A 24,221-nucleotide genomic window follows, 5' to 3' on the forward strand; every position below is an offset into this window, starting at 1 on the left:
GCAGCAGAATAGTGAGTGCAGCTCTGGAGTATAATACAGGATGTAACTCAGGATCAGTACAGGATAAGTAATGTCATGTATGTACACAGTGACTGCACCAGCAGCAGAATAGTGAGTGCAGCTCTGGGGTATAATACAGGATGTAACTCAGGATCAGTACAGGATAAGTAATGTCATGTATGTACACAGTGACTGCACCAGCAGCAGAATAGTGAGTGCAGCTCTGGGGTATAATACATGATGTAACTCAGGATCAGTACAGGATAAGTAATGTCATGTATGTACACAGTGACTGCACCAGCAAGAATAGTGAGTGCAGCTCTGGAGAAGAATACAGGATGTAACTCAGGATCAGTACAGGATAAGTAATGTCATGTATGTACACAGTGACTGCACCAGCAGCAGAATAGTGAGTGCAGCTCTGGAGTATAATACATGATGTAACTCAGGATCAGTACAGGATAAGTAATGTCATGTATGTACACAGTGACTGCACCAGCAAGAATAGTGAGTGCAGCTCTGGAGAAGAATACAGGATGTAACTCAGGATCAGTACAGGATAAGTAATGTCATGTATGTACACAGTGACTGCACCAGCAGCAGAATAGTGAGTGCAGCTCTGGAGAAGAATACAGGATGTAACTCAGGATCAGTACAGGGTAAGTAATGTCATGTATGTACACAGTGACTGCACCAGCAGCAGAATAGTGAGTGCAGCTCTGGAGAAGAATACAGGATGTAACTCAGGATCAGTACAGGGTAAGTAATGTCATGTATGTACACAGTGACTGCATCAGCAGCAGAATAGTGAGTGCAGCTCTGGAGTAGAATACAGGATGTAACTCAGGATCAGTACAGGATAAGTAATGTCATGTATGGACACAGTGACTGCACCAGCAGCAGAATAGTGAGTGCAGCTCTGGAGTATAATACATGATGTAACTCAGGATCAGTACAGGATTAGTAATGTCATGTATGTACACAGTGACTGTACCAGCAGCAGAATAGTGAGTGCAGCTCTGGAGTATAATACAGGATGTAACTCAGGATCAGTACAGGATAAGTGATGTCATGTATGTACACAGTGACTGCACCAGCAGCAGAATAGTGAGTGCAGCTCTGGAGTATAATACAGGATGTAACTCAGGATCAGTACAGGATAAGTAATGTCATGTATGTACACAGTGACTGCACCAGCAGCAGAATAGTGAATGCAGTTCTGCAGTATAATACAGGATGTAACTCAGGATCAGTACAGGATAAGTAATGTCATGTATGTACACAGTGACTGTACCAGCAGCAGAATAGTGAGTGCAGCTCTGGAGTATAATACAGGATGTAACTCAAGATCAGTACAGGATAAGTAATGTCATGTATGTACACAGTGACTGCACCAGCAGCAGAATAGTGAGTGCAGCTCTGGAGTATAATACAGGATGTAACTCAGGATCAGTACAGGATAAGTAATGTCATGTATGTACACAGTGACTGCACCAGCAGCAGAATAGTGAGTGCAGCTCTGGGGTATAATACAGGATGTAACTCAGGATCAGTACAGGATAAGTAATGTCATGTATGTACACAGTGACTGCACCAGCAGCAGAATAGTGAGTGCAGCTCTGGAGTATAATACAGGATGTAACTCAGGATCAGTACAGGATTAGTAATGTCATGTATGTACACAGTGACTGCACCAGCAGCAGAATAGTGAGTGCTGCTCTGTGGACATGCTGTAAGCTGATATTGCACCTTTCTTAGTTAATAAGACACTGTACGGATTAGATAAGACAAGGTGTTTCTATTAGTATCACAGAACATCATCATGTGCTGTTAAATTGTGATATTCGATAAATGTGCAAATTCCAGGTTTGGATCTGGGTGGTCTTATTACAGAGGGGTATTTTTAGAGGGTTGGTCTTCTTACAGAGGTAGTTCTTTTTACAGAGGGGTCTTCTTATAGAGGGGTCTTCTTACAGAGGTGGCCTTCTGTGGCAGTGATTGTGTACAGTCTTTTATCCTGGTTACATTGTTGCGAGTTGTTGGGTTCAGCCTGCCCCCGTTACATTGTATCCATGTCCTGTGTTTCTCCCATCATCCCCATTACTGAGTGCGGTGACAGCGCGTGCTGCGGCGGCGTCCTGCAGATAGCCTCGGCCTGGCTTGTCGCTTGTAGAACATGAAGCCTCCTGGAGTCCTGTCATTTATTAAAGGGGCGCGTGTTGTGAAGCGGCGGCTCCCGGGTGGCGTTCTGCGCCGCTTAGATAACAGCTGTGTCCCTATAAATGATGTATTTGCATTGCAGATGTTGTTCTGCGCTCAGCCCCAGCCAGTCAGTATACAGCGCACCGCACGCCTCCGTCTATCACACATGGGGGGCGCCGCTGCTTCTTAAACAGAAACAAAACACCTTTTGTCAGACACTTGGCGTGTAACATATGGAGGCAGCGGCGCCACTTAACAAATTCCCATTTTTATTTAAGACAAATCCATATTTTACAGCGATTGTGCATTATCCACGAGGATTGTACATGGTAGAGTAAATAAGGGGGGGAACGGGGGGGGGGGGGAGCTTATTCCGCCTCTGGTCATTGGCTGATGAAGTATTTGGAAATGAGGTCTGGTGCGGGAACCTATGAATCTGTATTCATGTAGATTATATGGACACACAGAGCGGGATAATCCTTAAAGGGATTGTCCATTAAAAAAAAACATTCCAGCAAATAAATTATATTGTTTAAGGTAATATTTTCTGTATCATTTCTTCAAGGGGTTTTTAGATCTCTGCTTGCTTGTTACAGGAAGCTTCATTGTTTACTTTCAGTGGATAAACATCGGTCCATGGTCATGTGATGTCACACAGGTGCACCGAAAAACAGAGCTGTGTGATATAATGAGCCGTGCACCTGTGTTACATCACGTGATTATGGACTGGTGTTTTACCTACAGGTTGTATGTTGGACACTATGGGGGTCATTTACTAAGGGCCCGATTCGCGTTTTCCCGACGTGTTACCCGAATATTTCCGATTTGTGCCGATTTTCCCTGTATTGCCCCGGGATTTTGGCGCACGCGATCGGATTGTGGCGCATCGGCACCGGCATGCGCGCAACAGAAATCGGGGGCGTGGCTGAACGAAAACCTGACGGATTCGGAAAAACCGCCGCATTTAAAAAAAAAAAGTGTCGCGGGACTCGCACTTACCCTCACCAGGTATAGGCCGGTGATCTTCCGTGCATTCCGGCGGGCCTCGAGGAACTTCAGCGCAGCAGCGCCACCTGGTGGACGTCGGAGGAACTGCCTTAGTGAATCCCGGCCGGACCCGAATCCACCGCAGAGAACGCACCGCTGGATCGCGAATGGACCGGGTAAGTAAATCTGCCCCTATATGGCACAATTACCATATGTGGCAAATGTATGGTATGTTTTATTGAGCATGTTATGGCGCCATTATTTAGAGAATCTGTGGTGTTGTATGGCACTATTAATTAGACAATGTACAATGTGGTATGTTGAGCACTGTATGGCGCTTTTAATTGGAGAATGTATGGTGGGGCAATTGTGGTTATACGCTGCCTAATATACAGCACCCACCATCATCTAATAGTAGCTCCATACAGTGCCCAATGGAGCGCACTATACATTCTACTATTCATTATAGCGCCATACAGTGCCTTGGAGAATGAATGGTACGTTATATAGTGACACTGTGTGGCGCTAAAATTAATCCAATAATGTAAAGTGTTACATACTGGGCACTGTATGGCACTATTAATTATAGAATGGTGTTGTATGTTAAGCACTGTATGGCACTGTTATTCGGAGATCATATAGTGTTGTATGGCGCTATTAATTAGACTGTATAGGGTTGTATGCTGTGCACTGTATGGAGCTATTATATGGGGAATGTATGTTGATGTGTATTGGGTACATTATGGCACCATTACTAGGTGTATGTATAGGGCGCTGTATGGAGCTACTATTAGACAATGGGTGGTGCTTTATGTTGGGCACCGTATGGCACAATTACAATAAAAGTAGAATGTATAGTGTAGTATATTGTGCACTGTATGGCACTATTGATGAGACAATGGGGGTCATTTACTAAGGGCCCGATTCGCGTTTTCCCGACGTGTTACCCGAATATTTCCGATTTGCGCCGATTTTCCCTGAATTGCTCTGGGATTTTGGTGCACGCGATCAGATTGTGGCGCATCGGCGCCAGCATGCACGCGACGGAAATAGGGGGGCGTGGCCGAACGAAAACCCGTATTTAGAAAAACCACCGCATTTTTAAAAAAAAATGTGTCGCAGAGCTCGCACTTACCTTCACTCAGCCCGGCTCGGTGAACTCCGATGCTCTTCAGCACGGCAGCGCCACCTGGTGGACGTCGGAGGAGCTACCTTATTAAATCCCGGCCAGACCTGAATCCAGCGCAGAGAACGCGCCGCCGGATCGCGAATGGACCGGGTAAGTAAATCTGCCCCATTGTGTGGCATGCTATATTGAGTATGGTTTGGCGCTATTGGAGACGCTGTGTTTTCCTATATTGGGCATTACAGATAGTCCCCGAGTTACATACAAGATAGGGTCCATTGGTTTGTTTTTAAGTTGAATTTGTATGTAAGTTGGAACTGTATATTTTATAATTGTAGATCCAGACAAATTTTTTTTTGCCCCAGTGACAATTGGAGTTTAAACATTTTTTGCTATAATGGGACCAATGATTATCAATAAAGCTTCATTACAGACACCTTACAGCTGATCATTGTACCCTGGGACTATAGTAACATCCAGAGACTTCACTAGAGGTCACAGGGGGCAGAGGGGTCCGTTTGTAACTAGTGGTCGTCTGTAAGTCAAGTGTCCTTATGTAGGGGACCGCCTGTATATGATACTAGGCACTGGAGAATTTATGGCGCATTATGTTGTGCGCAGTATAAGACTATTACTATGATGCATTATATCGGAACTGTAATGTATTGTATTGCACTGCGTAGAGACCCTCTCTCTTTAATATCGATGGGGGGGGCACCCCCTGCATCCCCTCAAATCAGATGTTCTCAGCAGCTAAGAGTATGTAACAAAAAGCGGACAGCGCCAATTTCTGTCTAGTGGCTGAACCAAGTTACTGCAGCTCCATGCATGGAGGTGATCTGCAGTACCCAAGTCTGACCACCACAAAGAGAGTGGAGCTGTCTGATGCCAGAGCTGTGGTCGTGCTTGGGGTCGGACCCCCACAACTGTTACTACTGTGTTGTCTGCCCTCATTATGTACTATTTGGTTTTATTATTAATACATAACAAGGAACAAATATCTTTATTATTGATCTAGATTACCCTCTTTTAATGAAAATGAAAGAATAATTGGAGTTTTTCCTTCTTGTGGCATCAAACATAATTTATCCAAAATAAGAAAAAATGACATATAATTACAAGAAATTGTGCGGGACTTTCTTCTCTGAGTGTTCGCCGGCTCTGGCTCCACATAAAAGGCGGCATCAGACGGTAATTTCCCTTTATATCTCCGGAACAATGGAACAATTGTCCGGATACTTTGTGTTCTCCGCTGTATCAATCACTCAGAGAAAACAACAGAACATAAAAGTCTTTAAATAAAAATGGATGGAAACTTTTTTTTTCTGTTTATTGTGAGTCTTGTAACTAACTGGTAATGGAGGCGGCTGGAGGGGCTGCAATACCTGAGACAACCACGTGACAAGGGTGGCGCTGTTTCTGCACAAATACCACTCAGAATAATTTAGCATCTATGGGATTTTAGAAATGTGAATTTTTCTATGGCCCCTTATGCTATTTATTTGCTCAGAATTTTATAAAATAATTAATACCAACTGTACCGACCTTTGGATATGTTGTTAGTAGCAGCAGGACTGTGAAATATGGTTTTATATTTCAGGTTTGAAGCTTCTCCAAGTGCAATAGGGGTGTGTCCTTACACTGCTGTGCTCTGTTCAGCCACTGTTAGAGATGTGTAATCACAGCTTTATGTGTGTTGTTAGTAGCAGCAGGGCTGTGCAATATTTAGATATTATATTATATAAATAGTTCAGTGCAGAAAGTTGAGTTGATACTTTAGCAAGCTTTTTATATCAATAATAATAGAGCAGTCACACAGGACAAAGGTGAGGGAAAATGAAACAATGCAGAGAACTAAGGGCACAGCAGTGTGAGGCCACGCCCCCAGTGCACTTGGAGAAGCTACAATCCTGAAATATAAATGTATATTTCACAATCCTGCTGCTACTTACAATATGCACAAAGGTATGAAACACATTTACCCATTGACAATGCCTAACCTGGACGGCAGAGAGCACAGAGCACAGCAATGTCAGGATACACTAAGATCCTGAGATATAAATACATATTTCACAGTCCTCTTGCTCATAACAACATTCAGACAGGTAAGATTACACATTTCTTAAGGGACAATACCTAACAAGGGTTGCAGAGAGCACAGCATTGTGAGGACATGCTCAAAGGACACTTGGAGAAGCTACAATCCTGGAATACAGATCCATATTTAACAGTCCAGCTGCTACTAACAGTACACACAGCACATCTGTTTGCACATCTCTCTGGGAACAATACCGAACGCTGGCTGTAGAGAGCACAGCAGTGTGAGGACACACCACAAGTGCACACTAGCTGGAGTCTGTATGGTCACTACTACTGATACATTCCTATTTTTGGGTTTCTATGGATCCACAATCCAAAGGAGATCCAGAAAATCTATCACATCATCTCATGAAGACGTTTCATAGAATAGAGTGTCCTACTTTAGGTAGGTAACTTCCCTGGCTTTCCTCGCTCCTGCCTGACATTGAGGAGACGGCGAGATTTTCTTTGACAGAACTCGATACTTTGTAGCTAAACTTTACGTATTTCCATAAAATATTTCAATTAGATCTTCATCATCATTCAAGTGAAATCCCGACTGGCAGCCGAGTCGTTCCGTCCTTCCTCAGGAAGATTCACAGTCAATAAAAACAGCCTTGACCTAAAATGATGTTCCCTGTTCCAGAAGCTTTTACTAGAGGCGCAGTTTACGGAACGTTATGTTGCATTATTTAATATATTTACATTCCGGGGTAATCCATAGGAAGTGTCAGGTGTTCTGCGCGATACAATGTAACAATAGATCTTCCCCCGTTTTCCGAGCGGCCGCAATCTGCGTCCATTATCCGCCGCATCATCCATATTAACACCTTATAATGAGCTGTTTACACAGATAATAAATATTAATAAGAGCTGGTAAATCTGGATTTAGAGGAGCGGGGGAGGGCTCTGGGAAGTTTATTACTGAGGGATCCTACAATGTAGCGGGTGAGTTGTGGGGGATTGGATACGGCGGCGCACCACTAAAAACATCATAAATAAACAATAGCGTTATATCCAGTGCATATACAAAATAGCTGAGCCGAGAGGAAAGACGCGATGGCTCCGAGCTAATCCTGATTTACGGGGGAAGAGGTTTTCCCTCCCAATACAGACGTATAATACTGGTATATAGAGATATAACCATCTATCTCCATATTTCTATATTTTTATATACCAATATTTTGTGAAAAAGAAAGGATGAGGATTTTAGGCAAAGAAAATCCTCTCTCTGACTACAGGCAAGCTTGTGGCTTATCATTTTATATTGTTTCTTCTCATTCCAAGGGTCCTGAGCTCTACAGAAATCGTATGTAAAACTTATAGATAGCTCAGGAGCAGTGTGAGTGCAGACTGGAGACTGTCCCAGGGTACAGAAGGGATAGGGGAGCAGTGTGAGTACTGATTGGAGACTGTCTTGGGATCATAAAGGATAGGGGAGCAGTGTGAGTGCTGACTGGAGACTGTCACCGGGTACAGAAAGGATAGGGGAGCAGTGTGAGTACTGATTGGAGACTGTCTTGGGATCATAAAGGATAGGGGAGCAGTGTGAGTGCTGACTGGAGACTGTCCCAGGGTACAGAATGGATAGTGGAGAAGTGTGAGTGCAGACTGAAGACTGTCCCGTGTACAGAAGGGGAGGAACATTGTGAGTGCTGATTGGAGACTGTTCTGTGTACAGAAGGGATAGGGGAGCAGTGGGATTGCAGATTGGAGACTGTTCTATGTACAGAAGGGATAGGGGAGCAGTGTGAGTGCAGACTGGAGACTGTCCCAGGGTACAGAAGGGATAGGGGAGCAGTGTGAGTGCAGACTGGAGACTGTCCCAGGGTACAGAAAGGATAGGGGAGCAGTGTGAGTGCAGACTGGAGACTGTCCCCGGGTAACGAAGGGATAGGGGAGCAGTGTGAGTGCAGACTGGAGACTGTCCCACGGTATAGAGGGATAATGGAGCAGTGTGAGTACAGACTGGAGACTGTCCCAGGGTACATAAGGGATAGGGGAGCAGTGTGAGTGCAGACTGGAGACTGTCCCAGGGTACAGAAAGGATAGGGGAGCAGTGTGAGTGCAGACTGGAGACTGTCCCAGGGTACAGAAAGGATAGGGGAGCAGTGTGAGTGCAGACTGGAGACTGTCCCAGGGTACAGAAAGGATAGGGGAGCAGTGTGAGTGCAGACTGGAGACTGTCCCCGGGTAACGAAGGGATAGGGAAGCAGTGTGAGTGCAGACTGGAGACTGTCCCACGGTATAGAGGGATAATGGAGCAGTGTGAGTGCAGACTGGAGACTGTCCCAGGGTACATAAGGGATAGGGGAGCAGTGGGAGTGCAGACTGGAGACTGTCCCCGGGTAACGAAGGGATAGGGGAGCAGTGTGAGTGCAGACTGGAGACTGTCCCCGGGTAACGAAGGGATAGGGGAGCAGTGTGAGTGCAGACTGGAGACTGTCCCACGGTATAGAGGGATAATGGAGCAGTGTGAGTACAGACTGGAGACTGTCCCAGGGTACATAAGGGATAGGGGAGCAGTGTGAGTGTCTGGCACTAGTGCTGACATCAGGTATGAAGAGACACTGTTTTATGTGTCAGATCCTCCTTCGTAGCAGATAACTGCACCCCTGATGCTGCCACCATCTTGGTGCAGGTGTTACTGAGGCAAGTGGCTCAACTCTCCTCATGGCTTGTGCACCCCTGATCGGATGCAACCGCAACAAACTCTCAGCTGTTAAAATTGTATCTCAGTATCGATATGTGTTTCATAAATTCCCTAATTGTCTGATTTTGTCTTTCAGCTTTCTGCGAGGAGGGTTGCAGATACGGCGGAACTTGCGTGGCCCCTAACAAATGTGCCTGCGCCCCTGGATTTACAGGAGCTCACTGTGAGAAAGGTACAATCACTATGTTATATTTTTGCATGTAGGGGTGTAGTTGTGTTGGATAAAAATGGGGAGGGTGTGGTGAACTTTCAGGAGTTGGATGGCGAGACCCTCTCTCTCCTACCTGTTCTGTGGAGCTTCTTGCCTCAGGCAGCAGCATGTTCTGTGGAGCTTCTTGCCTCAGGCGGCAGCTTCACCATGATGGACACAGAAAGGGAAGGGATTGCATATAGAGCAGGTCAGGAAAATCCCAGCAAGCTTTGTCCTGTGCCAACTAGGGCTCGTTGTATTGTTGTGCTAGGAGGTCATCCGCAGGAGAGGTGAGTATGTGAGTTTTAGGTAATTTTGTAAGGGTATAGATGTATTTTTATTGAGCAAAGTATGGCAGATGATAATTATAAGTGTCATATAGCAGCGCTATTACATTGCATAGGGGGTGCATTACATACAGTGTCCTGACTTCCCCCGAGACGGATGGGGCTTATTATGGGTCTCATAGACTTTGATGTACTGGGTATTTGTTACTTTAATCGTCGAGGCTATTACGTGTTTTACTGTCCAAATGATGAACGCGGCGTCTGATGATGAGCGTTAGGATTCCAGTCACTATCCGGAGCAGTTACTCGGCATTAGTAATGGCGCTAATTACTTTCCTCCCTCACAGCTGAAATCCCACTAATTAATTGATTGTGACAGTTCGGCCTCAAGTTTGCCGTAGGCGAGATTTAGTGAGGAGCGCTACATTTTGGCACCAAGTTCAGCGTCATCTTGTACTTTAATTGAGAACAGGGGGGAAATGTGTGAAAGGATTTGGAATGTGCAGATAAGCAGCGTGTTCTAGCACAGAACACCACGAAAAAGTATCCGCGTCAATGTCAATGGGGGCGGGAAATTGGATCCGTCAACATCACGAAATTCCATGGCTGACGTCACCGGAAGCCGCCTGATAGGGAATCGAAAAGTGGATCAAATTCAATAAAACTGATTGAGCTGATATCATTCTGTCAATGTTCAATTCTCCCAAAGTTTAGTGACACAAACTATTAAAGTTAAAAAAAAAAAACACAACAACATTGGTTGTTTTTGATTATTTTTTAACTTTTAACAGATAATCTGCTTAATTTGAAAGTAGAAATTGGGCAATTACTTCCTTCATATGGTACTAGAACCTAATTACTTAAGAAAGGGGGGAGTCCATTGTGTCCTTTTTCAATTCTGTAGTTTGTAGGACCTTTGAAGGTCCAGAAAGGACCCTTATATAAGTATTTGTTGAGAACATGAGGCTGGAGGTTGGTCTCTCTTATTATCTCTAAAGGATATTATCAGACTTGGTGATTGATACAGGTGGTAATGGGCCCCCTCAAAGCCTTGGGCCTCAGGCAGCTGCCCAAACCGCCCATATTATAATCCACTAAAGGAAATCTACCATCAAAATACATCATGATAAACCAGAGACACTTACTCATAGATCCAGACACCGGGACTGTGATATCTTCTTATTTATGTTATCCATAATATCTCCTTCTTTCTAAAATCAACTTTTAAAATTATGGTAATGAGTCACACCCCTCAGAGCCCCTCTGTGTTGTAGCTTCACAGGCTGTTACACTGTCTCGCCCTCCAATCTGTTCCCTCATCACTTTCCCCTTTCTGTGCCTGATGTAATCTCACACAGTGTAAGGGGGAAGTGTTCCTGCACAGTGTAACAACAGCCTGTGAAGCTACAGCACAAAGGGGCTATGGTTTAACCCCCAGAGCCTTTCTGGCTCATTAGAATAATTTTAAAAGTTAATTTCAGAGGGAAGGAGGCCATGGATAACAAATATAAGAAGATTACCACAGTCACGGTGCCTGGTTCCTGGTTTATCATGCTTCAGTTTTGATATATAAAAAAAAAATCTAATAAAATGTAAGAACACAGCTGTAATAATGTTGCATCAAAGAGTTGATTATTTATTTTTTTTTTATGTGATGTTTCTGATTTCTAAAATGTCTAAAGATATGAAAGATTCATTTTCGGATTAGTCTTGGTCATGGGTGAGACAATCGCTGTTTCTCCATAATGGAAATTGTAGTACCAGGTCATATCAGCAATCACCATCTGTCAGAACACCACTGATTGGCTCAGAAAGGATGGGTTTGAAATTATCAATAAGAAATTCCAATATTTTTCTTTTGTAATTTGGTTAGAGCCAAGGGTTACCAGATGCCCAGTGATTGTCTATAACAAAAGAGTCAGATAACTTATTGGCGGGGATGTAACAATGTGTCTCAGGTTCCGCCGGTCTTTTGCTGCGGCAGATTTATCACTGTGAGGATGAATTCTGGTGCAGCATAAGACTGTCAGTTCCTACTTTAGACCAAATTTTTGTTGGTTTAAACTGTGCACTAGAATTTTGTCCGCACTGACAATTTCCGGCAAGCCACGCCCCTTTCCTGTGAGACCACACCCATATCGCGGAGGCCATGCCCCGTTGATCAGACAAGTTGGGAAAGTGCCTAAAAAGGTCTAAAAGCCTTGATAAATGTGGCGCAAGGCAATTTAGGCAGTGTTTTTGGCGCAAAACCACCAGAATTGTGGCGCAAGTGTGTTTATAAATCCATCCCATTATGTCAAAATGTAAAAATATTAGGGAGTTTGAAAAAGCAGATAAACCTCATCTCAAATGTTTACAAAATTGGGAAAGCGTCAGCCATGAGGCTAGTCGAGCCTCTTGCCTCAGGCTGCAGCACCTGCATCAAGATGAGAGGCGGCATCATGGATGCAGGTACCTGATACAAAGCAGGACTTGACATTTAAAAATACAGGCAGTACAAGATAGGTTCCTTGGGTTTGTACTTAAGTTGAATTTGTACATAAGTCAGAACTGTATACTTTATAATTGTAGCTCCAGACAAAATTTTATTTGTCCCTGTGACAATTTTCAATTTTTGAGCTGTAATGGGACCAAGTAACATCCAGAGAGCTTCACCAGAGGTCACGGTTGGGGCAGAGAGGTCCATCAATAACTACTCATCTGTAAGTTGGGTGTCCTGAAGTCAGGGACCGCCTGTAGTGTCTCTTCACACTCGATGTAAGCATGGGTGTGATATACGGCATGGAGAACCCACTTTCTATAAAACCTTAACCTGATATATAACTACTGGATGGCGCAGAGAGGGCAACTTTCTATAACTCACCTCTGGCAGAAGACATTAAGTTCGCCCCTGGGTCTAGATATCCAATGACCAACCAATCCGTGTGTAGGTCCTAGTCCTATTTTAAATCCAAAGTAGACTCTTCCATTATAGTATTCATGGTGGCTCGTCAATGTTTCATTGACTATGACTGAAGTCAAGCAAGATGCAATTTTTGGAAATCAGCTATCCCATCCCAGCAGCCATCCTCTATACCAGTGGTGGTCGAACCTATGGCACGGGTGCCAGAGGTGGCACTCGGAGCCCTCTCTTTGGGCACCCAGCACAAAGGTCACCATTCAGAACTCCAGTCCTGAATCAAGGAGGTGTGGCCAGAGCTTGATAATCATTGTAGCCCCTTCTCCGGATGGGAATTTAGAGGGAAACCACAATAACAATCCGAATTTCTCCTTCTTTCTCCTGTATTGGTGTCCTCAGGGCACCAATATTTTTGAAACTTGTGAGTTTAAAAGCTTTAAATTGGCATTTGGCACTTAAAAATATGTGGCTTTTGCTTGTAATTTCGGCACTCAGTCCCTCAGGGTGCGGTCACACGTTGCAGTTAAAACTGCATGGCAATTAGTTTTGGGTTGGTTTTAGCTGGTATTACTTATTTTAACAAGTGAAAGACAACAAATCGGCAGGTGAATGACATTTGTGGAGCAGGTTTATCCTTCAAAATCACATTCACCAGTTCAGTTCATGTCTTTCACCTGTGAAATTGACAAAACTGCACCTAAAACCCCCTCAAAGCTGATTGCAATGCAGTTTTAACTGCAACTTGTGACTGCACCCTAAAAGGTTGGCCATCACTGCTCTTTACTATATTTGTTCTCGGTAGGTGACAATTGGTTTTCTTCTGTCAGATGATAATTTGGACAGATGTGAGAACCTTCATTTTTGGACATAACCATGTCAGAAAATGTGGACAACCCATTCTGTGACCATGTGGGCATTTACTTACTGTGGGATCGAGTCTGCACTGAATTAGTAACCTTGTAGCCTACTTCCAGGCTGCTACTGAGACATGTTGGCTAAGACTAAGCTTCCCCAACTAAAAACTTCCCAAGCAAAGGCAATACTTTGAGTTGGAGAAGCTGTCTTAGCCAACAGGTCTAGGTGGTTGCCAGAAAGCAACTACAAATTTAGTATTTCAGTGCATTTACTCCAATATGGGCCAACAACGAAAACTCACAAACTGACTTGAGGTATGAGGCTTGTCAATTGATATCGGTCGCCATGGACAAAAAAAAACAAGTCAAGTAGTAGACCATAGAGGTGCAGATGAGGGTCTCCAACTTCCCATCCTAATGCACCAATAGGGAAGGGACGTGGATCTCGTCAGCTGATCCTACACCAGTGTTCATCCAGCATCTCATCCGGATTTGGTTACAATTAGGCATTTAGCATCTGTGAGTAATTACCGTATTCCATCGCGCTAATGCCATGTTCTGTACTCTGATTTGTGGTTTGTAATTGAAGGGGAATCAAGCGACGTGCTAGTCAATTATTGTGGGTGGATTTTTAACTTAATTTTGACTGTTTTATGCATAAACACATGAAAGTGAGACGTTACTGTCAGATTTGGGAAAATGTTGATTATTCTATATGCAGTTCCAATGTTTTAATGTTCTGGAAAAGGGCGCAACGGCTACAGTGAACATCGAAACGTAGGTCTCAATGGACTTGTAAGCCTAGAAAGAGCAACACTCTCTTCTGCAATGGCGTCTCTTGGTCCACCTAGATTCCACCAATCCTGGGCCTAGAAGTACATGTTAAGTCCAGCTTCATACAACAGTTCAGGATAGGTCATAAAATTTATTTCATCTTTTTTAAAAAAAATCCATAGAGAAACCTTTTAACATATGAAATACACAAGGTTATCGCCTCCGCGTTTCAGAGAATTCCTTCATCATGGCATCTTTCGGAATTCTCCGAAACGCGTAGGCAATAACCTTGTGTGTGTCTATGTACTCCATATGTTCATTGTTTCTCAATGGTTTTGGTGGAATCTAGGTGGATCAAGATACGACCTTGCAAAACAGGCAGATAATGTCAAGAGCAAGCCAAGGTCAAGGCGGGCAGAGCCCAGTTATAGGCCATTGGTCGGGGCAGGTAGTACAAATTCATAGACAGAACTATCCAAGGACAGGACCAAATCAGCGGTCAAGAATCTGGATAATTATGTGTGATCTAGTCTGCACTGAAATAGTAACCTTGTAGCCTACCTCCAGACAGCTGCTTAGGCATGTTGGCTAAGACTAAGCTTCTCCAACTGAAAACTTCCCGAGCAAAGACTATACTCTCAGTAGGAGAAGCTGTCTTAGCCAACAGGTCTAGGTGGTTGCCTGGAAGCAACTACAAAGTTAGTATAATTTCAGTGCACCCTACAGACATTGGGACACATTTACTTACCCAATCCTGTCGCGCTCCCCGATCTGGACTGTCCAATGAGGATGAAGTCTGGCCCGATTCACCAAGAAGGTCCACCGGAGTTCACCATCTTCTTCCCGATGCATGTGAGTGCATTGTCTTGCGACACAATTTGAATTTTAATTCCTTCGTTTAGTCCGAATCAGCCGGGTTGTCCAACGGCCCGCCCCCCGATTTGGCGCAATTGCGCCCAAATCCGATCACACGCACCAAAAACGCCTGTTAAATGCGGCGCAAATCGGAAATAGTTGGGAAACCCAACGGAAATGCTGTCCGCGGACCCTTAGTAAATGTGTCCCGTTGTCTGTAACTCAGAGCCCCTGGCCCGGTGGGCAGAGAGAACCACAGCCAGTGGCTTCTGTTAGAGCTTTCAATAGAAGATCTAACCCAGATTTTCCTAATATTTTTTCTCCATTTTTACTGCTCAAATTTTACCCTAAAAGTCTGGGGTGACAACCTCTGCCATATTGATTTAAGATATATACACATTAGATACAAAACCCAATCTTATATTTTTTTCCCCTAATTTGGGGGGGGGGGTAAATGCCCTTCAAACCTGCTCATACTATTTGACAGATCTTCCTATAGGGAATCATGGAGGCCTTCTCTCTGCACTCCACGACCCTTAGCGGGTCTGACTGACAGAATCTAACATTGACCCATCAGCTGAATTACTCGCAGGATGGGCAGCCATGTCAAGATCCGTCAACCAAATTGCCCGAACACAAACAAGCTTCTGTGAGATTTTCCCTATTCCCAGTGCAAATTCACACATTTGGCCTGCAGACAAAGTCGATGGAGCTGCCAAGGACTTAGGTTCCGTTTCAACGAATTTGGAGGATAGATTTCTTTAAAAAATAAAAATTCTTGAAAGTGGATCCTGGCCAATGCTGGTGGAGCAGCAGAGCCATAAGTTAATGAGGCAAAACATTTGTTTATGATGTGGCGATGGTCACCGGGTGGATAAAGTCACATGCTAATTCACTGCTAAATGAGATAAATAATGGGAATTTTTCAGATTGATTTGATCGCAGCTCAGAAGTCTAAGCCCTCGGCCCAGGAGCTTAATCCACGAGCAGGATTTACAGCCAAGAACATCAATGATGGAAATAAATTTACTCTAGAATTTTAGGTTTTCCTCGAGTCGGCTGCGGCGGTATATTTATCTACACAACAGAAAGCTGCAGTGAAAAGTGATCTTCAAGATAATGCCGGTCTTCTAGATGGTTGGTTGTCTTCTCACGACAATGAGCTATTCATGAATCAAAAAAGTTAAAAAATGTGGAAAATTATTTACCGGTAGATGTGTATTTGTTGGTGGAAGCTGACGGTATAAGTAGTAGTTGTAGCCTGCCCAGGAACATCTTAGAAGAGGATCCCCTTATAAGGACCCTCCAAGCTAGAATGATTGGGCCACTGGGTACAAGTGGTAGACTGGATCTGTTCTATTATTAGGGTGGACATGATGTTCGTCAATGTTCGTCATGATAAGCTACGGAATAAATTCTCAGGCAATACCGGAGAAACCAGGTGCAGAGACCTGGGGTGGTCAGATAATCTCCATGATGGTCACATTCTGGGTGTGTTTCGGATGAGACATCTCTTTAAAGAGGACCTGTCACCCAAATTTACTAAAGTAAGCAGCTCCTAGTGCTTGAACAAACGCCGCAGTGTTAGAGTGATAGCGTTACCGGAAACCTCAAACACTGCAGCTTTGCGAGCAGGCCGATGTAATCATGGGGGGGCGGTCCGAGGTGCTGCCACTACCCCGGGCCGCCCCGCTTGCTCCATAGGCCGGCAGTGACTGCCACGCGCCAGGCGGAAGTCACCGCCCCAAGCCACGCCCCGCTCACTCATGAATACGTCGGACAGCTTTGCGAGCTTTCGAGGTTTGCGAGGTTTCCGGTAACGCTATCCTTCTAACACTGCGGCGTTTGTTCAAGCACTAGGAGCTGCTTACTTCAGTAAGCAGCTACTAGTGCTGAAAATTTCGGTGACTGTTCCTCTTTAAGCAATGTTTAATTTACACAATTCTTTGTTCATAGAAAAACACAAAAAAATGGAAAAAGTTTAGGTTAAAGCCAACTGGTTTTTGGAACGTTATTAGAGAATACTTTCAATCGCTTTGACTGGTATTTAACGGGAAACAGGAAGGTGGGCATTGACTATTTTTAATTTGTTTAATGATACCCTTATGGTTGGTACCACATTGGAACTTTTTTGGAAACGTCGAGGAGGTGGAGGTCCAACTTGTGATTGACCGGGGTCGTGATATGCCCGGGTGATGTACCTCTGGCTCACCATTTAAGGATTTCATGAGTTTGTCCATGATCACCAATATCGAAATGATACATGCCCTCCAACATTGGCTTGATGGATAGTGTCTATGGTCATCCAAGTCTTTCCGTGGACCAAGTACAGGTGGCCGTACAACATAAAAGCATGACTCAGCTCACCGACTGCGGCCGAACAGGCCAACCATCTAATGTGCACAGAACATTTGGCTGATGTGACTTGGCCAACGTTGGTTAACGAAAGTATCTAAATTTTAAACTAACCCAACCCTTTTCCTGCTTAGAAATTCTTTGCAGAATGTGGCCAAAAACTTGAGGGCAGTCGGAGACCTTCTTATTTTTTCATCATTTCTTTGTTTTCAGTGTGTGTTGTTCCGTCGATGTCAGACATCATTCATACTTGAGTTACAGCGTCTCCAGCACCGGTCAGGAGGACATTAAGACGCTTGCTATAAATTTTTAATAACCCGAGTTCACTCCCCTTTGGCTAAACTCCCCGTGACCCAAATAAGACAGCAGAAATAACCCCAGTGGTGTTGTACGTTCACCGCGAGCGCTCCCAAACCCCCCCCCCCCCCCGCCCCCGCAGACAACATGAAAAGTGTTGTTTGGCTTTTGCTTTTTTTTCCACCAAACTTCTTACGGTTCAGTAGTAGATTCTAGACGAGCGTCATTTAACCGTTTTACAGTCATAAAATAAAAGACAGAAGACAATTATCAGAATTCGCCATTTGTGACATTGTCAATTTTATTATGAAATGAAATCTGCGTAATGAATTTTCTTTTTTTTTCTTTTTTTATTGGTTTCTCATGGAAATTGCCTAAGAAATTGGAATGTAAACTTGAAGTGATGGCGGCGATATATTAAAGCGGAAGCGATGTCATCAGTATCTGGCGGCAAGTTAATGGCGTCTTTTTGTGTTCAGTAAATGGCTTCGTATGCGCTCGAATCGAGAGGGAAAAAAAAGTCTAAAAGAAGAAAAAAAAAAAAGATCAAAAGTCAATTTACTCAGTTCTTACTCGACGCATCTCATTATATTCCGGCACAGAACTTTCATGTTTGCTTTACATCTACATGACCAGGTAGTGCCGGGTGCTCGGTGTTAGGCCGTGGCAGCAGTGTGCGCTGGGAATTTACGGGATTGGGGCTCCCTAGCTGAATGGGGAGAGACGGACAGAAAATTTCATGCCTTGTTGCACCCCCAATAACCACCCCCAGTGTGCCACACAGTATCATACTCCAATAATGCTTGTCTGTACTGTTGACAGTATTGGTTGAATGGTGGAACAGGAAGCAAATGGCACCCTGCGTCCCTATTCTATGCAACTACATCTCTTACTGTGTGTAGGACACACCTACTACCATCCGTACCTCACAACCTTCCCTAGATTTTGGGGCCCCTCCTACTAAATTCATGGCATTTGGAAGGTCAATTTGTTAAATATAACGTCCAGCATGCTTGGATAGCCACGGGCTGAGGGTTATGTTCTAACCCATATGGAGGCCCAAATCCCTCAGAACATTGCAATTTTGTGGTGTTGTGGCTTTCCTCAGCTTTTCTTCCGATATTTACCTGCAAATTAAACCTCAAAAGCAGACCCCTTCTGCACCGAAATTACAAAGGGATTATGTGATCATCTTACAGAGGAGGGAGGAGTCATACTGTATAAAGAGCCTGCCTCTGCAGCTGCCAGAGAGGGAAGGAGACTGATTCTGCCCAGATCCTGTTTCCAGCAGCTGCCAGAGAGGGAAGGAGATTTATTTTGCCAAGAGCTTGCCCCCAGCAGCTTCCAGAAATTGAAGTAGACTGATTCTGTCTAGAGCCTTCCCCCAGCAGCTGCCAGAGAGGAAAGGTGACAGAATGTATCCATAGCTTACTCACAGTAGCTGCCACAATCTGTCCAGAACGTGTCAGATAGAGAGGTAGACTGATTCTCTTTAAAGCCTGTCCCTAGCAGCTGCCAGAGAGGGAAAGCAACATAATCTGTCCAGAGCTTGTCCCCAACAGCTTCCAGAGAGGGAAGTAGACTGATTCTGTCCAGATCCTTCCCCCAGCAGCTTCCGGAGAAGGAAGTAGACTGATTCTGTCCAGAGCCTTCCCCCAGCAGCTGCCAGAGAGGGAAGGTGACAGAATCTATCCAAACCTTACCCACGGTAGCTCCCACAGAAGTTATGAATCTGTCCAGAACCTGCAGGTGTCAGAAAGGGAAGTAGACAGATTTTCTCTAAAGCCTGTCCCTAGCAGCTGCCAGAGAGGGAAGTAGACTGATTCTATCCAGATTCTGTCCTGGGAAGATTATTTTTTTTTCTGTCCAGAGTCTTACCCCGCAGCTGCCAGAAAGGAAAGGAGACATATTATGGCAAAAGCCTGTCCCGAGCACCTGCCAGAGGGAAAAGTAGAATGATTTTGAGCAGACCCAATCCCCAGCAGCAAAGAAAAATTCACTTGAAAGCCAAAAATTCTGGATTTTTTTTACATTATAAATACTGAATTACGTTAAATCCTACTATTAACAGACTTTCAGGGCTTTTAGTATTACAATGATTCATGGCATGACCCCCTTTAACACAAATACTTAAAATCCTCCAGGGATCCTGGGGCTGTGAGGATCAATTGAAGAACCAATATTACTTTGCATGGTAAATGTTATGCTTTATCCCCCTTGTGAATAATGAGTCCTGACAGACGTATTAACCTGCATTAGCGGGAAGTGATCTTTAGCCGCCCGCACCGCTGCTGAATGTAGATTATACACTAGAAGGACCGAGCGGCCGCCGGGCCCCAGCGAAATCTCTGCGCCAATTGTCCTGCTGCCCTTGTACTGTGCACAGGCCAATGTCTATAATAGAGATTTATCGATAGCGCTCGCCTGGAACATCTCCCCAGAGAAACACCAGCTAAAATGGCAAAATGATTACATTTCTGTAGATGGTCATATACTTTTTATCATCAGAAATTAAAATGTAAATGTGTTTCCCTTGCATTTGGCCGTGTTTACCCGACACATCCATGAACTGTGAGACTCGGAGCTTCACTGGAAAATGGCCGACAAGAAAGTCCGTACAGATATATAACGGAGGGATCAGGAGAGTGACTGAGCGTGTGCCATAAAGAGTTATTAGAAACATTACAGGATAAGTAATGTCATGTATGTACACAGTGACTGCACCAGCAGAATAGTGAGTGCAGCTCTGGGGTATAATACAGGATGTAACTCAGGATCAGTACAGGATAAGTAATGTCATGTATGTACACAGTGACTGCACCAGCAGAATAGTGAGTGCAGCTCTGGAGTATAATACAGGATGTAACTCAGGATCATTACAGGATAAGTAATGTCATGTATGTACACAGTGACTGCACCAGCAGCAGAATAGTGAGTGCAGCTCTGGGGTATAATACAGGATGTAACTCAGGATCAGTACAGGATAAGTAATGTCATGTATGTACACAGTGACTGCACCAGCAGCAGAATAGTGAGTGCAGCTCTGGAGTATAATACAGGATGTAACTCAGGATCAGTACAGGATAAGTAATGTCATGTATGTACACAGTGACTGCACCAGCAGCAGAATAGTGAGTGCAGCTCTGGAGTATAATACAGGATGTAACTCAGGATCAGTACAGGATAAGTAATGTCATGTATGTACACAGTGACTGCACCAGCAGAATAGTGAGTGCAGCTCTGGAGTATAATACAGGATGTAACTCAGGATCAGTACAGGATAAGTAATGTCATGTATGTACACAGTGACTGCACCAGCAGCAGAATAGTGAGTGCAGCTCTGGAGTATAATACAGGATGTAACTCAGGATCAGTACAGGATAAGTAATGTCATGTATGTACACAGTGACTGCACCAGCAGCAGAATAGTGAGTGCAGCTCTGGAGTATAATACAGGATGTAACTCAGGATCAGTACAGGATAAGTAATGTCATGTATGTACACAGTGACTGCACCACCAGCAGAATAGTGAGTGTAGCTCTGGTGTATAATACAGGATGTAACTCAGGATCAGTACAGGATAAGTAATGTCATGTATGTACACAGTGACTGCACCAGCAGCAGAATAGTGAGTGCAGCTCTGGGGTATAATACTGGATGTAACTCAGGATCAGTACAGGATAAGTAATGTCATGTATGTACACAGTGACTGCACCACCAGCAGAATAGTGAGTGTAGCTCGGGGGTATAATACAGGATATAACTCAGGATCAGTACAGGATAAGTAATGTCATGTATGTACACAGTGACTGCACCAGCAGCAGAATAGTGAGTGCAGCTCTGGAGTATAATACAGGATGTAACTCAGGATCAGTACAGGATAAGTAATGTCATGTATGTACACAGTGACTGCACCAGCAGCAGAATAGTGAGTGCAACTCTGGAGTATAATACAGGATGTAACTCAGGATCAGTACAGGATAAGTAATGTCATGTATGTACACAGTGACTGCACCACCAGCAGAATAGTGAGTGCAGCTCTGGGGTATAATACAGGATGTAACTCAGGATCAGTACAGGATAAGTAATGTTATGTATGTACACAGTGACTGCACCAGCAGCAGAATAGTGAGTGCAGCTCTGGAGTATAATACAGGATGTAACTCAGGATCAGTACAGGATAAGTAATGTCATGTATGTACACGGTGACTGCACCAGCAGCAGAATAGTGAGTGCAGCTCTGGAGTATAATACAGGATGTAACTCAGGATCAGTACAGGATAAGTAATGTCATGTATGTACACAGTGACTGCACCAGCAGCAGAATAGTGAGTGCAGCTCTGGTGTATAATACAGGATGTAACTCAGGATCAGTACAGGATAAGTAATGTCATGTATGTACACAGTGACTGCACCAGCAGCAGAATAGTGAGTGCAGCTCTGGAGTATAATACAGGATGTAACTCAGGATCAGTACAGGATAAGTAATGTCATGTATGTACACAGTGACTGCACCAGCAGCAGAATAGTGAGTGCAGCTCGGGGGTATAATACAGGATATAACTCAGGATCAGTACAGGATAAGTAATGTCATGTATGTACACAGTGACTGCCCCAGCAGCAGAATAGTGAGTGCAGCTCTGGAGTATAATACAGGATGTAACTCAGGATCAGTACAGGATAAGTAATGTCATGTATGTACACAGTGACTGCACCAGCAGCAGAATAGTGAGTGCAGCTCTGGGGTATAATACAGGATGTAACTCAGGATCAGTACAGGATAAGTAATGTCATGTATGTACACAGTGACTGCCCCAGCAGCAGAATAGTGAGTGCAGCTCTGGAGTATAATACAGGATGTAACTCAGGATCAGTACAGGATAAGTAATGTCATGTATGTACACAGTGACTGCACCAGCAGCAGAATAGTGAGTGCAGCTCTGGGGTATAATACAGGATGTAACTCAGGATCAGTACAGGATAAGTAATGTCATGTATGTACACAGTGACTGCACCAGCAGCAGAATAGTGAGTGCAGCTATGGGGTATAATACAGGATGTAACTCAGGATCAGTACAGGATAAGTAATGTCATGTATGTACACAGTGACTGCACCAGCAGCAGAATAGTGAGTGCAGCTCTGGAGTATAATACAGGATGTAACTCAGGATCAGTACAGGATAAGTAATGTCATGTATGTACACAGTGACTGCACCAGCAGCAGAATAGTGAGTGCAGCTATGGGGTATAATACAGGATGTAACTCAGGATCAGTACAGGATAAGTAATGTCATGTATGTACACAGTGACTGCACCAGCAGCAGAATAGTGAGTGCAGCTCTGGAGTATAATACAGGATGTAACTCAGGATCAGTACAGGATAAGTAATGTCATGTATGTACACAGTGACTGCACCAGCAGCAGAATAGTGAGTGCAGCTCTGGGGTATAATACAGGATGTAACTCAGGATCAGTACAGGATAAGTAATGTCATGTATGTACACAGTGACTGCCCCAGCAGCAGAATAGTGAGTGCAGCTCTGGAGTATAATACAGGATGTAACTCAGGATCAGTACAGGATAAGTAATGTCATGTATGTACACAGTGACTGCACCAGCAGCAGAATAGTGAGTGCAGCTCTGGGGTATAATACAGGATGTAACTCAGGATCAGTACAGGATAAGTAATGTCATGTATGTACACAGTGACTGCACCAGCAGCAGAATAGTGAGTGCAGCTATGGGGTATAATACAGGATGTAACTCAGGATCAGTACAGGATAAGTAATGTCATGTATGTACACAGTGACTGCACCAGCAGCAGAATAGTGAGTGCAGCTCTGGAGTATAATACAGGATGTAACTCAGGATCAGTACAGGATAAGTAATGTCATGTATGTACACAGTGACTGCACCAGCAGCAGAATAGTGAGTGCAGCTCTGGAGTATAATACAGGATGTAACTCAGGATCAGTACAGGATAAGTAATGTCATGTATGTACACAGTGACTGCACCAGCAGCAGAATAGTGAGTGCAGCTCTGGAGTATAATACAGGATGTAACTCAGGATCAGTACAGGATAAGTAATGTCATGTATGTACACAGTGACTGCACCAGCAGCAGAATAGTGAGTGCAGCTCTGGAGTATAATGCAGGATGTAACTCAGGATCAGTACAGGATAAGTAATGTCATGTATGTACACAGTGACTGCACTAGCAGCAGAATAGTGAGTGCAGCTCTGGAGTATAATACAGGATGTAACTCAGGATCAGTACAGGATAAGTAATGTCATGTATGTACACAGTGACTGCACCAGCAGCAGAATAGTGAGTGCAGCTCTGGAGTATAATACAGGATGTAACTCAGGATCAGTACAGGATAAGTAATGTCATGTATGTACACAGTGACTGCACCAGCAGCAGAATAGTGAGTGCAGCTCTGGGGTATAATACAGGATGTAACTCAGGATCAGTACAGGATAAGTAATGTCATATATGTACACAGTGACTGCACCAGCAGCAGAATAGTGAGTGCAGCTCTGGAGAATAATACAGGATGAAACTCAGGATGAGTACAGGATAAGTAATGTCATGTATGTACA

The 24,221-nt window shown here is 44.1% G+C and overlaps 1 protein-coding gene across 2 annotated transcripts in view; it reads left to right on the forward strand.

The window, feature by feature from the left end:
- Window positions 1–24,221, forward strand: part of NELL1 (neural EGFL like 1) — a 534,618-nt gene that overhangs the window by 391,598 nt on the left and 118,799 nt on the right. For both annotated transcript variants that reach the window (XM_072118935.1, XM_072118936.1), the window contains exon 15: window positions 9,184–9,279. In XM_072118935.1, coding sequence (XP_071975036.1) covers window positions 9,184–9,279 — 96 coding nt within the window. The remainder of the gene's footprint in view (window positions 1–9,183; window positions 9,280–24,221) is intronic.

Source organism: Engystomops pustulosus, chromosome 7 (assembly GCF_040894005.1).
Source record: "Engystomops pustulosus chromosome 7, aEngPut4.maternal, whole genome shotgun sequence".
In the NCBI taxonomy this organism is placed as follows: domain Eukaryota; kingdom Metazoa; phylum Chordata; class Amphibia; order Anura; family Leptodactylidae; genus Engystomops; species Engystomops pustulosus.